Consider the following 19,209-nt stretch of genomic DNA (forward strand, 5'->3'; position numbering starts at 1 on the left):
GGAGACATGCCATACAGACTACAGTTACACACACGCACACACACACACACACACACACTGCAGCCAAAGACCCAGGGTGTACAGATGAGCCAGCAAACTGTTATGCACCTCTACACACACGCACACACACACACACACAAACACAAACACAAACACACACGACATAACCACAGGATAAACAACAAAATGTGACAAAGAAAGCAGCCAGCCAAACAATCTGCAGTCTGTTGCTCCTGGCCATACATGTGCATTTCTGCTCTATAGATTCCATGCATCTCTACTGTCTAGATGTCCATTCCTCCTTCACCTTCTGTTCCAGTGTGCTCCAGGCCAGCCGCAGGGCCATCTGCTCTCGGCTGGGTTTGGGGCTGCGCTTCATGGCACTCAGCAGAGGGATCACAGGCCGCCGCTGCTCATAGAAGGTCGAAACGAACGCCTGGAAGGCCTGTGGACATGAAGGTACACACGCAAGCACACACATACAAACACACACAAACACATACACACGACCCGACACGACACAACACAACAAAACACGACACAACAAAACACGACACAACAAAACACAATACAACACAGGGTTAATCATAAAGAACATTCTATTATAGATTTAAACAATATGACATGAGTGGCTTTGGTAGCAGATCTCGTCATGGCTGTGATTTGGTCGTAGACACGAGGCTGGAGGTTGAGTATAAAATGCGGACTTGCTGTGAAAATTCCCAGTGGTTAAAATGTCTTGAGATATCACCACTCATGGACCAGTTTGACCAGACTTAACTGCTGTATAAAGTGGCATATAACATAGTATCATGAATGTGAGTGCTAACTGAATAGGTTTGTTTTGGTAAACAAACACTATGGACTACATACAGTATCAGCAGAACCTGTAGGCAACCTGTAGGTAAAAGGCCTGAACATACCTGGTACCTTTCTGCATATCCTGCCCCTTCAGTAGAGGACCACACCTCCTCTAACTCCTCATGGGCTCGCTGCAGCCAGCAGGCCATCTCTCGAGCCTTCTGACTGGGTGAAGCCTGGGAATCGGAGAATATATAATGGTTGTTAAAACTGTCGATCAATACTAACTAATTCAACGTATCCATCGTTAACACATAGTCTCTTATTCATCGGTATTCTCTATCTTACTTTCACTCTGAAGTTATCCGAACTGCGCGTCAAGCATGTTCAAACAATGCCGTTCACACACAAACCACACAAAATGCCATTTACAAGCACTTTCTTTGATTAACAATGAGACCATTATACAGCTATTAGTGTTTTAAGAAGTAGCATGTTATCAAGTCTGACACAACAGTGATGTTAAATACACAAAAGATGAGTTTTTTGTGAGTTTGTGTGATTGCTGCGCCAGCACAAAGTTCCCAGACCAGTTGCAGGAGGAGAGCGAACGGCAAGGGGTGTGTTCTGACTGTACCTGGTGCAGGGGGGAGGCCGTGACAGCCGGCGTGAAATAGGAAGGCAGGTTGACAGGAGAGAGACACGAGGGAGAGGGTGCAGTGGGCAGCTACACCCAGCAGAGGGCGCCAGTGAGACACACAAGAGGGACAGAAGGCCAAAGTGAAAATGAGAAAAAAAAAAACAACAGGAGGAAGACAGGAGGAAAAAGATGACCTGAGAGCGGAGGAGAGTGACCATGGGAGAAGGCTTACCTGGATGTCATCATCAGGTGAGGGCATGTCGTTGGAGTACTGCAGAAACTGGGCTACATAGGTCATGATGGACTTCTCATCAGGGTCACTCACATCAATGTCTGAGGAAGGTCAAACCCAATCAGAACCACTGCAATGTTGAGGGTGTCAACCCTGCTTTATTGCAGTATGCAAAAAAAAGTTCTTCTGACCTTCCCACCATGTATATACTGTCTAAAGCAATACAATGACTGTGTGGAAATATCCCACACAACCACTAGCATGATAATCATGCTTAGCGCCTTACTTCATCACACTCATCAAACAGTTTCATTCATTCATCATGATGATGATTATTGTATGTGTGGGGGTGGGGGTGCATGGGCTGGTTGGTTGATGATATTGAAGGGGTTATATATAGAATAGAATAGAATATACTTTATTGCCATGCCTGCATGAGAATGATCTTTGGTCTCACTGGTAAGAGTAGTATAAAACACATAGGAAACATAGAGTAGACACATTCATTCCATTATACATAAATATATAGCCACAGGATTGACACAGCACATCACATGTACCCCCTCCCTCTAGCCCACACACATGTGCATACGCATCAGATACAAGGCAGAAAGCACCAGTTCCAGCCCATTTGTAGTGTTCTTAGCTACACCTCCCTTCTGTCTAGCTATATTTTACGCCTATGCTGTCACCCACCCTCTGGCTCTAGCAAGCGGGGGATGTGGAGCTCCTGCTCAGCCAGGCGGAATGCCTCCTCCAGGTTCTGGAGAGCGCCGCGGCTCTGGGCCCGCGGCAGGTCCACCAGGTCAGGGCGCAGGGCGCACAGGATGGCCAGGAAGGCCACGCCACTCCTCCAGCTGGACTTGAAGTCCTTCACACTGATGGAGCAGCCAACCCTAAGGAGTGGAGAACAGGAGACAGAGAAAGAGAGAGAGAGAGAGAGAGAGAGAGTCAGATATAGACAAAGATAAATACATATTTTGGTTAACTTTAAGCCTGGGAGAAAACCTGGGAGAAAAAGAGAAAGTGCTGAGAGATGAGTGAAAAGAAAAGAGAGAATGAAGGAATTAAAGGAGTTAGAGGAATTAAATGAAACGGACAGTCAATTAATGAGTGAAAGTCCAAAAATTAATGACCAAATGAACAAATGTTTTATTTAGTAAAGTGATGAAACATGAATGGATGAATGAATGAGTGGGCGAATGAATGAATGAACAAATGACTGGATGGATAAGTGAACAAGCGAGCGAGCGAGCGAGTGAGTGAATGAATAAGTGAGTGAGTGAGTGAGTGAGTGAGTGAATGAATGAATGAACGAATGAATGAATGAATGAATGACCGAATGAATGAGTGAGTGAGTGAGTGAGTGAGTGAATAAGTGAGTGAGTGAGTGAGTGAGTGAGTGAGCGAGTGACTGTGACTGAGTTGATGAATGACTGAATGTCCAATGTAAAGTGTTACCGAATGTCCCGTGCAGACTTACTTGTGGCACTGGTCCCTGACCCAGAGCAGCAGGGCCTTCTTGGCTGAGAGGCGGAAGCGGGCGTGCAGCGGGGAGCTCCGTCCACGGGCCACTGGGCTGCCCCCCGGCACCGGGCTGCTGCAGGCGGAGCCGGGCAGAGAGTCCAGGCTGGCCAGGGACTCCAGGGACGACTGCCTGGAGCCGAACGACAGCGTGCTGGCCAGCTCCTCGATCTAAGGGACAGAGACACAGACAGGGTACAACCAAAGATCCTTGATTACTAGCTCTGCTTTAACCCTCTCTGGTACAACAGTGGGTAGTAAGTACAGTATGCTTAGTATATCTGGTCAGCTCCTCGATCTGAGGGACAGACACACAGAATACAGTATTAAGTACATACTACAAGTATAAGTGCATATTTAAGTACAAGTTCTTAGTATTGACAAATTACATCTGGCTAGCTCCTCAGGCACAGAAAAGCAGATGTTAACCTATTTACGTGTAATATTTATCTATCTAACTAGTTTATTCTATACTCTTGCGTTCATTATCATTTCGATGTTATATTTTGTAACAGGCCTCAGGGAGATGCTTCACCATCTGGTTGTTTTACAAAATGACAATAGTGAAAGTGTTGCTCAGCAACCACTGAGGCTACTAAGATTAAGAGACTAGTGGAACATGCGTGACTAAAGTAGGACACTGAGTTACTAAATTAGCATGTTACAGCTAAATATCTCCAGCACATAAGATTTTATCTCACACATCTAAAAATCAACATATTAATAAATAGTCTTGTATTAGATATATCATATATAATATATAACATTGTTATAATCAACTTTTGATATTCATGATTTACTCTCTAATTCAGTACCTTTATTCATTGTCATTGCTATAATCATCTCGTGACATTGACCGTAGAGATTAACATAATATCTTTTTATATACAACAGCCAAATGTCAAAAGTAGGTCAGAATCAGACAAAGAGAGACAGAGACAAAGAGTGACATAGAAAAACGAGGACGAGAAACTGCATTAAAACCCATTGTCATAGCTTTCACTGCATTCCTGCTATTGTACTGTCACTTGTCTTGGGTGAATAGACACACATTTTCCCAGAGAATCATCGGCGAAACTACACTGATGACACTTAGCCAGCCTCAGGACATATCATCTGAGACATTTAGAAACTGCTAGAAATTGATACAGGACAATAAAATGAAAAAGAAATCTCTGCTCCCCTACAGAATATAACAGTCTCCATTGACCTGCCTAATTCCATTCCGACCTGTTTGCCAAGTTTCAACAGTAATCCTTTGGGGTGAAACACAAACTCCAATCAAACACAGGAGTACAGGGTGGTGACTCAGCATACTCAGCTAAGTATGGAAGAGGAATAAGGGGAAACTGAATTACCTTTTTTCTGCTGTAAACTGGTTTGAATGATATGTGATTTGCTACATGAACTAACTGCATATCTATATTGGTGACCAGATCTGACCAATACAAAACCAAATAAAAATGACAACACACATCAACACTGCATTGACGCTTTCACCTTGTTTCAAGCTACTTACATGACAGTGCAATATGATAGTCCAGATGAGACCAAGCACAATGGATGGCCTGCCCTCAATGAGATCTGGGATGTTGATGTTCACCAGCTTGACCTGAATACAAAGAGGGGCGGCACGGTGAAGGAAAACATGTCACGAATACTATAGCCCCTGAACTGGACATGAGTTGTGTATTTTTGTTCTGACTTAGCCTTGAGATGGACTGTAAGGTAAAATGTCAGATTATTTTGAAAGTAGACAGACACAAGCACACACCATGCAAGCTTACTTTAACACAAAACCATACTAACTCTATGCTTGCTTCTGCCTTGAACCCCAGACGTGAACCCCAATGTGACTGTTTTAAGATAAAAAATACTTTATTCATCCCGAAGGAAATTTGACTCTCTTTGAGTCTCTTACCGATTTAGTCTTTAAGAACTTCAAAGCTGTCTCAATGTTTCCTCTGTGTTGAAAAACACCATGGCCCCTCTCTCGTTTCTGTGTAGAAAAAAATCAAATCAAATCAATGAAAGAGACTTGCAACCACTAACAGCACTAACAACAACAACAACAACTTGTAAAACATTTTACTGGGGGGGGGGGCTCACTAACCACCACCAATGTGAAGCACCCACAGTGGACAGAGAGAGAGAGAGAGAGAAAGTGTGTTTGTGTGTGTGTGTGTGTGTGTGTGTGTGTGTCCGTGTGAAGTGTGTGTGTGAGAGAGAGAGAGAGAGAGAGAGAGAGAGAGAGAGAGAGAGAGAGAGAGAGATACAGTCAGCATTAATGTTATCATAAGAGAAGTGGCATTAGTGTCTTGGGTATTCTGCCTGGGCCTTTTTGCACAGCGGTGAGTTTTGGTCCAAAGGATTCTGACTCACCATCCGCTGACCGCTCATCACCTCCAGGAGGTCCAGGAGCCGCATGCCGTCCTGCAGGTCTGTAAACAGGTCCTGGACCACGGTGGGTGGTGTCCTCTGGAGTGGACCAAATAGGAACGAATACAACAACAAATCACATACTGGACATGGGTGTAGAAACCAGCACCACAGTCATTTCAATTCAATTCATATCTTCATACTATTATGGATGGATGATAAAAATGTAGACATAAAAAAAACACACCCAACATCACTTATGAAGTGAGATGTGAAGTACCCTTCAAAGATACTGAACCCCGTGCAAAGGCAAAAGGCTGTAACTTCATTTTTGGTCGAAAATGAGTTATTGTCATTTTTTGAGATATTGAAGACCTCCTTTATCATCCAATAAACACCTGCAGATCTGCACAGGTTAGCACGTCTGTGAGGGGCGTGTGAAGTCGGCCTGATTTGAAAGGGGTGTTGATGGAGGTGGAAGGGCACTGCAGGCTCAGGTTGCAGCACCCCCACCCCCCCCCCCCCCACCACCTCCACCACCCCCCCACTCCAGCAGAGTGTTCCTCCTGGCTACTATAAATACCCCCCCCCCCCAGTCCCTCTTGTCGTCATACCCACTGGGGCGCGGTGCCAGCTCGGGGGTATAAAGAACTGCGTCTCCCAGGCTCGGGAATGGCTAGTGAGTCAGCTCCTCTGAGCCTCTCTCAGACGCTGCATCAGGACAGGTTTACTGTATGTGACACAGAGACCCTGGAGGGGGAGGGGGGGGGGACTCGGGGATTTCCGAGTGAGGTGTGTTGTGCTATTGAATGGCAGTGTGATGATAAGCACATGTAAGAGAGAGCAAACTGGGGGAAATGAATGGAGATTGTCTTCTGTAAGCTGGATTTACAGACGGAACTGGCAGCAGTGGTAGTATAGTGGCCATGGAAGTTGACTAGCATGTAGCAGTAGCCAAATCATGCATACGATTCCTGGCTGCCATTGTTGGTCCCTGCAATTGGTATCTGTAACTAGCTTTAGATAAAACATCAGCTAAATGCATAAATAAATGAATTAATAAAATAACAATGATTGCACAGAGAACTACGAACTACCTGTATGAACTGTTGATCTGATCACAACAACAAAAATATTAAGACTAAATTTCCTAATATTTGGTCATGCCATTTACGACATCAACACTCCATTGACCTCTCACCTTGTTTCACACTCTCTCACACACCTGCATTCACGCATGCATGCAGGCAGGCACACACACGCACACACACACTCACACACGCACACACACACACACAAACACACACACACACACACACACACACACACACACACACACACACACACACACACACACACACACACACACACACACACACACACACACACAGAGGTCTCTGTTGGGGGTACATCTCACATACCTTGGAAAGCTGGGCATTCATCCAGTTGGTGAAGGTCCTCTTCTGGATCTGTTCCTGTTCCACTGTAGGTGGACAGAAAAACACATGTTTGTACAAGGCTGGATCTGGTCACAACGTAGTCAGCTGCTGCCATGCTGTCGGCTATTGCTACCTAAAGTTAGGTTCACTTTCAAGTGAAGAAACCAAAAGCTCAAGTAAGCATTCAGTTATATCACAAGGAGCACTGTGATGTTAGTGACAACAGTTTTGATACTGCCAATGAACAGCCTTGTCCTTTCAAAATTCCATTCTCATAAAACATGGGTCACCAAATCAGCAACGGCTTCTGTCATTCATAACTATAACTGCATGTTCTGCACCAAAGAAAGATCACCCATGACCAGCCAGATCAACTTACCCGTCTCTGAGCAGCAGACGGTCCCTGTTTTAAAAGAGGCTTTCTGAAACTCCATTTCTTTGGTGCCACCCTGTCTGAAAAGTACCACAAATATGCCCCCTGGTAGCCCTTCACTAGGTAGCCCTGATGTACCCCCGTCCAAGCGATGACCCCCCCCCTTGCCTGTCAGACTGTGGGGACACGTGGGAGCTGAGCGTCAGTGGGACAGGGACCCTACGTGTGCTTCATCTGAGACCCTTGCGTCTGCACTCGCGCTATTAAAAGGAAAGTGGGTGCTGGCTATCGCAGGGCGCTCATTCCACTCTATGGGACTCGAGCGGACTCCAGAGGTGCCGTGCACAGAGCACACACAGAAAGAGAGAGAGAGAGAGAGAGAGAGAGAGAGAGAGAGAGAGAGAGAGAGAGAGGTAAGTGCAAGGGAGTCCATGATTTAGCTTAGGGCTGCACTATTTGGGGAAAACATCTAATTGTGATGTGACCAGCACGATTAATTGCAGCCTTTGCGATTTGGTGGTTGCTTTAGTTCAAATTGCAATTTCGATTAAAAATCAATTAATAGTGCAGCCGAATTTAGGTGCATTCATGTGTATAATGTGGAATATATGGTAGGTTCCTTGCCAGATGTTTTTGATATTTTGAACTTAACGGCCAATCATATGCACCCATCACTTCTGTGCTTCACTGCTGATTGGCTGAAACAGTGCTGTAAACACCCGTGTCTTCCGAGCACACATACAGAATGAACACCTAGAGGACGTTTAGAATAAATGCACTGGATTTGACAAAACAAATCTAATTGTTTTGTAAACAAAGACCACACCTTTAAGGTGAGAATGCCCATGCAAGTGGTATGTTTCAGCACTTTGTTTCTAAAAGTGCTTATCAGGGAGAGTGGTGGATATAGGGGCCCATAGGGCACTAAACCAAACCCATGGAGGAAGTCCTTTCATTGCCTAATGACAGAAGACTTGGCCTCTACAGTAGGTCTTGGAAACAGTGACATCACAGCAGAGAGAAGTCCATTGCTGCCTTAGCCGTACGGTTGATGTCAAAGACTATAATTTCTCTCATGATGAAAGTGGACAGGAAAACATTTAGTCTTTCTGAAAAACCCAAACAACCACAAGTTTGGATGTGTGTAGTCCTCATCTCGTCATAAAGCTTTCAGGCAGGCCGTCATGAGGCTAAGTTACGAGCCCTCTGGTTTCATGTTGATGTTATGGTTCAAGAGCTGCATAAATACTTTAGTTGGGAGGGACTCAGTTGTCACTGTATTAAGTCTGTGCACCACGTAATGCTCTTGGCTGATCTACATCACCCACTCTGCCAACATCTGGTCTGGACAAATCAAACGCTCTCAATATGAGTCATTCATCCATTTATGCATTCATTCAGCCATTCATTCATTCAGGGTTTGGGCCTTCTGCTCTTTAAAGTGCTCTGGGACAATATGCATTTTGAATGGCACTTTGAATGGCACTAAATCAATACAATTTAATTTAATTCATTTATTCATTCATTCATTCATTCATTCAATCATTCATTCATCCATTCATTCAGTGTTTGGGCCTTGTTCTCTGAAAAGTGCTTTGAAACTATTTTGAGTTGTTTCATTCATCTCTTCCTTCCTCCCTTCTTTCCTTCCTTGCTTCCTTACTTCCATTCATTCATTCATCCATCCATGTTTGTCCACAGGCCTAGGTGGAGCCTTCTATGCTGGAGAACACCTTGTGCAGGGAACAATGCACAGTGCACACGCCCACTCAACGGTGCCTGTTTGGACAGGAGAATTGGACAGGCAGAAACAGGCTCCATCCAAGGGTGTGAGGAAAAACACAGACCCACCCTAGCCATCTAGGGAGCCGTGGCGTAACAGTGAGGATGTAAGGAGATAATCTGAGCTGCAACATAGCTGGGCACTGTAAGCACGTAGATAGAGATAACTACTTCGGACTAAACTACCGACAAAGTTGCAAAACAGCGCATTTCCGATGTGTCCATATACTACACATAACGGCACACATAAAAAACAAACTTCAGAATTTGGCTCCATCTTGAGAGTGCTAAATGATTTAAAAAAACATGGCTCAATGGTGTTTTAAGCCCCCAACTTTCAGGCAGCGCTGCCACTGTCGACTTAAAGGCACCTAATCCTAACCCTAACCTTAACCCATGCCTAACCCCAGCGCCTTCCAGGCAGCGCTGCCCTAAAGACAAAGGTGGGGGCTTACAACACAAAGAAACAAAAATGTGCGTCATATCCTGTAATGGCCCTTTTTGGTTGTTTTGGTTCAGGCCCCAAAAATACACCATTTAGGTAATTTCCCACAAAATGACCTTGCAAATGAAATCTAAGCGGATCTAGTCAAAACTCCTGCACATGGACCAAAATCCTGACATGTCAACACATACGACCATTAGTCTGAATGCCTTGGCACCAGTCTAGATAAGACCTCAAAAGGGAAGCCATTAGAAGCTAAATAATGTTGGGCTGTTGGATTGGTGCCCATCTTCTTCCATATTCAGGCAAGTTGCACTCTAGTGCGCATGGTCTTTCCACTTCCTTAAAGGTGACCTGTCTTCTTAGTCTTAAAACAGAGAGGTACCCCCAACAGAGGTGTGTGTGTGTGTGTGTGTGTGTGTGTGTGTGTGTGTGTGTGTGTGTGTGTGTGTGTGTGTGTGTGTGTGTGTGTGTGAGTGAGTGCAGGTGTGTATGCCACGAGTATGCCACGAGTATGAAACAAGGTGAGAGGCCAATGCAGTGTTGTAAATGTGAATCTTCTGCATCATTAGTCTGTGCCTGCCCAGTGAGGGTAGAGATTTGCGGACTTGTTTGGACAGTCTAGTGGTTAAGTCAAGTCACTGATGATGTGAATAAGGTATGAACTTAATTAGTTGCTTCAGTGTGGAGGAGGCAGTAGGATGATGCATCAGTTGAAAATGTGACTTAAGATGTACTGCCCCATACACACACACACACACACACACACACACACACACACACACACACACACACACACACACACACACACACACACACACACCACACAGTTGTCATAGCAAACAATTTAACCTGGCAACCATGCCCCAATGAGCAAAGTGTGTCTTGGCCGAGTCGAACGGGTGCACACACAGGCACACACACACACACACACACACACACACACTAAGAGATGGGTTTAACAGACATGGGGGTGGACAACATAAAAAGCCATGTTACGTACATCAGGCTACAAGAGGAACCTCTCAGACACACAGAGGAGCTCTGGAATTTAGTGTCAGCAGGAAGTACCAGAGCAGCCTGAAGAGCTCTCACCAGCAAAATGGCTGACAGGGTTTCACTCATGTCACAGCACCTCACGCATCCAGGGGCACTCTTGTAGGTTCTTTTGATTTCAAAACAAGGCAAACACACGCACACGCACACGCACACACAGACACACACACACACACACACACACACAGAAACACACACACACACACACACACACTAACACACACACACAGAAACACACACACACATATTCACACACACAGACATACACACTCACTCACACTGACACACACATGCACAGACACATACAGTAGCTTATCAAGTCACAGTCAATAGGTATTACAGTAGATGTGTGCGCAAGAAGAGAACGTTGAGGCGTCATGAGGTTGCTGTGCCACCCCCTCTCGAGGATACACCAGTACTGATGAAAATGTGCGACTGTGGCACAAGTCATTTTGAATGAAGATAGATAGATAGATAGATACTTTATTGATCCCCAGGGGAAATTCAAGGTCTCAGCAGCATACATACAACACAAACACATTCTTTAACAGCAGAAAGAGTAATTAAAGTATATAATATAAAAACACAACTAAGCAGTAAGGACAGTAGAAGATAAAGAATATACTAAATATACTAAAATACAAATTAAAATACAAATTACAAAAATACAAACACTTAATCTAAATCAATTCTAAAAACAGTATCCACATAGTGGTGATTAATCAATCAGAGGCGCTTGCAATGACTGAGGCAGAGGCTGAGCCTGTGATTCTCTGTGCATAGTAAGGTATGGTAAGGTGCTCTAAGGTGCTCTGTGTGAATGAGTGTCATGGTGGTAGTGCAATGGTGAAAGGTGAAAACACCTGCTGAAAGAATAAATGGAAGTCCAAATATACTATGACATGAAACGAGAACTGTTTCTCCTTCCATAGAAAGTTAATTTGATGTCCTGTCATTAAGGATCGTGAATCCTTATCCAAGAGCCTCTACACTGCCACAGCATGGTAGATGTACAATGGCGGTAAGCAGATCAGAGGGACCGACTGCCATGCATAGGGTGAGTGAGAGAAATCTACGAGGGACTTGGACACCAGAGAGGAAAATACTGGTAGAGCTCAAGAGACGTTTTTTTCCCCCCTGCAGTCGCTGGCTACCCAGCGCTGAGACCGCCACACCCAGCAGGGCTGAGTTTGTTTTACTCGCTTGGCAATGAGTCAGTGATTTACACGTTACACCAGACACACACACACACACACACACACACACACACACACACACACACACACACACACACACACACACACACACACACACACAGACTCTCTCTCTCTCTCTCTCTCTCTCACACACTCACACACACAGACACACACACACACACAGACACACACACACACACACACACACACACACACACACACACACACACACACACACACACACACACACTTTACCAGCTACCCACACATGTAATTTGTGCCCTTGAGTTTCTCCCTGAATGTCAAGTTTAACTAGGAGTATTGGACTATATATTAAAGTCATTAACACGGATGAGTTCAGCTTCTTGTTGGGAAGAAATGAAGGCCATTTTAATGCAGCAGATTCAGTGGATTCATGCCACCATGCAGGAAGTGTTGACCTTAATCAGTCTGCATGCACAGAGGCCAGCATTTCAATCTAGCAAGTGGGTATAGCACGTGCCAAATGCATAAGAGCTTTGAAATGATCAGGGTATGTGCAGTACACAGTTGTGTCCAATCACATGATGCTCTTATGCAGAGTTGTTTGTTTGTTTGTTTGCCTGTTTGTTTGTTTGTTTGTCTGTTTGTTTATTTTCCCACAGCACCTTTAGATCTTTTACAGCACTGTTTGAAAGTCTGTCAGTCTGCTGAAAAACATGGATTTTATCTCGTATCATCAGCAGAGGTACCAGCTCATGAGAAACGTATTACATCTGGATAACTTCATTTAGAGTTCTTTATAAACACAATTAAATGTTTAGTCCGCTATTCTGGTGATTGGTTGATGATATCTGAGTTCAACTGACAATCAAATGATACCACTAACCCCCTGTGCTCTAGAAGTATCGTGTTGATTAGCTCAAATTACATATAGCTCTGCCTGAACCACTTTGTTTCCCATCGACAAAGCCAGGACTGCCTATGAACACCCACAGTGTACACACAGACCAAACTGACTAGCTGATCGTGCCAAAGCTTTTAACAGAACGTTTATTGGATTTGAATTGCGGTCCTGCACCTTTAAATCTGTAAAGCAGCTACTGTGACTACCGCATGAGAGGCACTCACCTTGCAGAAGCATGTGGACATCGTCGATGTCTAGAGGAATAGTCCCTTCTTCCATGGGGGAGTCATCCTCGGGGTTCCTTCCTGATGCCATGGCTCCCTAAAGAGGGATGGGGGGGTGGGGTGTGCACTCAACAGGAGACTCCTATAGCAGCAGCATGGTGGATCTCTGTGAGGAGCAAAGACAGATAGGAGGTCAAACTGAGAGGTCACATTTGAGCACACAACTAGGATCGGCACCAGTACCAAACAGCACACTAACCTTTCAGAGATTCTGTGTGTGTGTGTGTGTGTGTGTGTGTGTGAGTGAGTGAGTAAGTGAGTGAGTGAGTGAGTGAGTGAGTGAGATAGATAGATAGATAGATAGATAGATAGATAGATAGATAGATAGATAGATAGATAGATAGATAGAGAGAGAGAGAGAGATAGAGAGGGAGATAGAAAGAGAAGTATCAATGGCTGTGTCCTGTCTGAATCGTGTCATCTGAGAGCTTTGATTCTCTCTCACTCTCTCCACTGAACACTCCTGCTCTCCCAGGGAAGTCCCCAAGGCCACAGCAAGAAAAGCCCCGCAGCCGTGACGCTATTACCAATATTTAACTAGGATCTGCTCCACTTAGCACAAGGATGGAGAGAATTTAAAGGAAGCCATATTACTTATATCATTACATACACATAGGTTAAACAGTACAGTGCCTATATTGTGCGACAGAAATCATATTCATGCAATGAATGATTCAAACATTACGATTCAAATAACTTTGCATCAAAAGTTTGGACTAAAGTTTGGATATTTTGTTTTAAAGGGACACCAGGCAACGTTTTTGTGTTAATTAATCATCTTCGTAAGTCAGTATATGGTTAAATGACTCATTACGGGGCGAATGAAGGCTCTCTCGCCCGCCCCTACTGCCTGTAGAAAGAATATCCCACTTGCAAGTTCGGTGTATCCTACCCGCCGACCGAAGCAGGATCAGTTTACATCCTGCATACAGCACAGAGGCAGGCTAACGAAACGCTAGCGATTGTTGCAAACGTGTGTATAATGGCAGAGCCGGCGAAGAAGCAGCGAAAACCCTTGACGGAAGATGCAAAGAAAAGGAAAAGAGCTTCAGAACGAGCGAGGGGGAGTTTCATAGAGAAAAAGCATCAAGCTTGCCTGGTGTCCCTTTTAATATTTGGTATGGTTTTCCCAGCAGAAGCCATGTTCACTTACTGTCTTATTCTTGAAGGCATAACAAAGAGGTTTGCTCACTTATTCAGAAAGTAAGTAAGTCTATGTCCCAATAATCATTTTGTATTGGTGTGAGGGGGACCAGGGAGGACAGGGCAAGATTCAGCTCATGCAAGATGACCTCTTTCAAGAGGTTCATCTTCAGCCAAGATGTCTGTCTGATATCTCTGATTTGTAATGATGGAAAAGGTTATCCAGATATGAAATATTTTCTTTCCATTTTTTTCCATCCTGATCAAATCAGTTTCCTTTGCCACATGATGGATGAAAGAGACATTTTCATAGGTCAATATGTGTAATTATTTCCAACATGCACATCATAATTACATTTTTAAAAAGTAATAGATCAACAGCATAGGCAAAACAGCACAACCATCATGAGGGATAAACTCCAACATCCAAACAATCAAAGTGGACACAAGGGCCTATGATGACCAAGCTTCACTCTCACTCTCATTCTCTTTCTCTTTCACATTCTCTTTCTCTCTCTCAAACATGAAGTACTACTCTTAAGACTCACATAGCCTACACATGTGCACACACATACACTAAAAAATGGATAGTTTGACAGGGCTCCTCAAAACATGTGATGGCAGCACATGCAACAAAGGTCTCAGTTCGGTGCATTTGCAGTGTAGCTTAAACACAACTGGAAAAAAATTAATCCTTCATGGAAGGTCTTAATACGGCCATGGTTTAATAGTCTGCACAGGGCATACAGTGTGAGCCATTGCATACAGACTCGAGGGGGTGGGGGGTGAGGAGGTTTGGCTTCAAAGAGGCTTAGAGCATTCTATACAAGAAAGTCCCACCAAGTCCCACCAAGTGGACGCCACAAAGCACAAAGCTGATGTAAGAAGGTGTCTGCATCCTCCTGCATGTGACCGACTGCCGCCCAGCAACAGTGGTATGTAATGTTGTTGTGTGGGGCTTGTACTCCGAAAGCACATTACCCATTACGGTGTGTGTGCAAGTCAATGCACGAGTCTAACCTATGGGTGAGTCACCGACACATGCAAACTAAGCTTATTAATGTGTAATTACTTGTAGCTTATCAGACATATTAGCTTAAATACACAGTCTCTCTCTCTCTCTCTCACACACACACACAAACACACACACACACACAAACGTACACGGACACACAAACACATTCCAATTTACATGTGCAGAGCACGCATGGACCTAATGACTCTCTGGCGTACAGTGAGTAAAGCCAGAGTTGTTTGTGAGGTTGTACTTTCACAGCTGAGAGGAATCCTAGCGATCTAGAGCTTCACTCTCCAGCAAGGTTAACTACTGTAACACGGAGGTGTGCGACCTTCAGCAAAGGTCAAGGTCTGGCACATTCCAGAGTAAGCAAACACTAGAGAGACATAGACACAGACACAGACATACACCCATCCACACACACACACACACACACACACACACACACACACACACACACACACACACACACCTGTTACACGACTGTATTCAGACAGCAGTTACAGAGACGAGGCAAAAGCCCAGGGGGACCCTGGTCAGAACCAAAAAGCACCTGGCGGCCACACCATAGAGTCCAGCACAGACCACTGCTGCCAGCCTGACATCAGAAAGGAAAAAACTTCCTCCACACACACACACACACACACACACACACACGCACACACACACAGGAGCGAGTGGCCTGTCTGGAATCTGGGGTGCCTGAAAATAGGACAAAACGCGATTGATCTATGGCCGAGTGACAGACTGAATTTCCCACAAAGTGATCTGAGGTATAACTGGAGAGTATACTGCCTAGCCTGCTTTAAAAAATCGTACACATCACGGCCTTAAATGCACTACCTCCTCGGCCTCCTCAAAAACACACACGTTGACCTGCCAAGGACCCTTCCAATTAGACAGCCAGAGTCCTCACAGGGAACTCTTAACAGATCTCACAGGCCCTTGTTAAGAATTGTGCAACGGAACGGAGCACGGGTAATATTTCAAGTGTGTCGCCTCTGCGGTCGGTCACGCTCGCTGTGGTTGGAAAGATCACACGCTCTCTCTTTCCAGCACGATGCGCGTGTGTCCCCTTTTTCAGATGACCGTAGCGGTATCAGATGACAGCACTGACTAAGAGCATAAGGGTGGGGGGGGGGTGCTATTATTTATTTTTGGTAGGAAGTTAGTTGCCTATCCTTTGCCGGTTCTTAGAGATAGCTGTAATTTTTTGCAGTGCGTTAAGACAGCTAGATTGTCAGAAATAGTATTGTGGCCAGGTTCAAATGTGTTGGTTCTCCAGAAAGCTCTCCCAATTTACAGTAGTCACTCTCCCAATTTGACGTGAAATAAGATGCTGAATCTGCTACATATTCTTCTTTAGGGTATGTGTGTCATGTAAGGACTGATTTGAATTTGTAGACCACAATACAGGTAGGAGCTGGCCTGCAACAGACATGGCCTTATCATACAGCACAAATACATTACTCCTATGGAAGATCCTTTAAACTAATTATGACTAGTACCAGGGATGGATTACTGCACGGGCCTACCGGGCCCAGGCCCAGGGGCCCTGAAGCCCAAGCCATTGCATGGAGTCACTGCCTCAATAACACATCAGGATGTAGGCTATGAATCTGATTGAATTAAAGTATTGCCCATCCCCAAAATGCACCAGAATACAGAAAATCACATCAAACAACCCCCCCTCCCCACACACACACACACACACACAACAATTAGTGGGGGGCCCTTAATACATCTGGGCCCAGGGGCCCGAAAGTCCATAATCCGTCCATGCTAGTAGCAGTGTTACAATCAAATCAACAGTGGACTTTGGATAAACAGAAGCGCATTGGATAAACAAAGCAGTTTCTAATTAACCTTATAAAAGTGTGATTGAGAGATATATCAATGCACGCACTCTGGCCTTTATGCAGTCATATATGCAGTCAGCTCAGACTCAACGGTTCCCTTTTATAGAGATAAGACGTTTCTGTGACAGTCCTGCCAACCTTGTTCTCATACCTGTAAGGTGTGGTGGTGAGCACAGAATCAGGGTGAGGTCATGATTGATCAGGTGTGTTGGAAAGGAATCAAAACATTTAGTCATCAAAACCACAAAGAGACCTGCAGAAACAAAACACTGATAAGGAGGATAACTGCACAATCCCCATCCACAACTGGACAAACCATAAAAACTATAGATTATATACAGTAGGCCTACTTCTTCAGGAACTATTAGGTATGGCAGTCTTAATAATCTGCGACTAAGTTCTGCTTTATGACTCTCCCACTGGAAGTTTAACGCAGGCCTGAGTAAAATGCAACAACAACAACAACAATAATAATAATAATAATAATAATAATAATAATAATAATAGGCTAATAATAACATATTACAGCATTAAGGTAAGATCCGAGTTTTGAACTTGGAGACTTGGAAATTGTGTGTATACAAAGAATGAGAACATTTCACGTAGTGACACGAACTGCTTGAGGGTGTTGCACTACAATGTGCAACAGAATTACCCTAATATCTTCTACAACGCCAGTGTAGAATGTCACAAGAGAAGGGACAAGGACGCACTGATTATTTAAACGTGACAAACAAAACAGTGAAGGGCAGTTGGGGCAACCAACTAACGTTTTAAATTTAAGTGTACTGCAACCCATTATAAATACGTTTAATAACATAGCCTACAGTAGAATGACACAATGCATACTGCACTGCTACTTATCATCTGAGAGATGCACCTACAGTAGGCGAGCCCACCTTAATCTGCATTGTTTTGACTCGTAAGAAATGCAAGAGAGCAACTTACATGAAGTGGCGATAAAAGATTCTTCAGATTTTCGAAAAGTTCGGTAACTAGATTTTGAGTTCACGAGGTAAGTGGAGAAACAACGGCTTGTAAGTGTGACTCCACTGCATTGACATCAAACTCCACCCTCTACCAACTTCTAGAACGCCCCCTCCGAGCGCATGAGAATTGGAGAGAGCGCAACACAAACCATGCCTGTCGCCAGTATGAATGACATAACTTGAAGAACATTTTTAGAGGACAAGTGCTAATTGCAGTTGTTATCAGAAGGTCACTATAAGTTTGACCTTGTGTTCAGGATTTAATTCTAGGCTACATGGTAAAGTAAGGTACAATCCTGAAAAAAGCCGTCTGTCAATTTGGTGAAGACGCATATTAACCTTGTCATGACTGTGACAGATCTTTTTTTATTTTATTTTTATTTTTTTAGAAAAACAAGTTGAATCAAATTATAATCTTGCATTTGTGTGAAGGAGTGACTATTCTCAACATTACATCCACACAGATTAGCATATCTGTACATTTTCAGAGAGAAATTTGGAACCGAGTTATCTAGTAAATTAGACTAAGGGGACATCAAATTACTGAAGCACAGATAGCTGCACAAGGAAATAAAATAAGGTAAAGGATGGCACCATGCTCTAAAACATCTTTATAGTAGGTATGTGTCTTTAAATAGCTTGCCCTATACCTAAGCGCTCACATATTTTACTACAGTAGGTTAAGGTTACATCTACATGTCAGCATACACACGAGGCACAATGCCATTGAACTTCTTGGGGTGAAATGCACTACGTAACTCGACACAACATTTACAATATGTAAGTTTATTTGTAGGTAACATTCACAGGCTGGTGTAGGCTATTTATCACTAAGGGCAGACGAAAGCAGTGCTGATATTCAAGGGCGCGGGAAGGGGGGTGCTGAGGTTGCTGCAGCACCCCCTGCTGGCAGGAGATAGATTTAAAAAAAATATTATATTTTTTTTTAAATAATAACTAATTCGCTGTCTGACATTATTTATATTTTTGTATGTGAAATGATGAGTCAAATAGCAAAAAAGGGTTCGAATATAGGCTACTAAAAATTAACAGTTATAGAGATCAACGTGTACGTGAGTCAGTTACTGTAAGAACCGTAGCGTGGTTTCATCTATGTGATAGCGATGTGTGTAGGCCTACGGTTGATATAGGCCTACATATTC

The 19,209-nt window shown here is 44.0% G+C and overlaps 1 protein-coding gene across 1 annotated transcript in view; it reads right to left on the reverse strand.

Moving 5' to 3' along the window:
- Positions 1 to 13,068, reverse strand: part of syne2a (spectrin repeat containing, nuclear envelope 2a) — a 140,948-nt gene extending 127,880 nt beyond the window's left edge. The window contains 9 exon segments of the mRNA XM_076273191.1: positions 308 to 445; positions 924 to 1,037; positions 1,674 to 1,774; positions 2,370 to 2,569; positions 3,157 to 3,368; positions 4,717 to 4,809; positions 5,580 to 5,675; positions 6,998 to 7,059; positions 12,978 to 13,068. Of these exon segments, the coding sequence (XP_076129306.1) occupies positions 308 to 445; positions 924 to 1,037; positions 1,674 to 1,774; positions 2,370 to 2,569; positions 3,157 to 3,368; positions 4,717 to 4,809; positions 5,580 to 5,675; positions 6,998 to 7,059; positions 12,978 to 13,068 (1,107 nt within the window).
- Between the last annotated feature and the right edge of the window lie 6,141 nt (positions 13,069 to 19,209).

This window comes from Alosa pseudoharengus, unplaced genomic scaffold (genome assembly GCF_046254945.1).
Source record: "Alosa pseudoharengus isolate Yale_2024_CS ecotype anadromous, Long Island Sound unplaced genomic scaffold, YU_APseudo_1.1 YU_APseudo_1.1_scf_7, whole genome shotgun sequence".
Lineage (NCBI taxonomy): Eukaryota > Metazoa > Chordata > Actinopteri > Clupeiformes > Clupeidae > Alosa > Alosa pseudoharengus.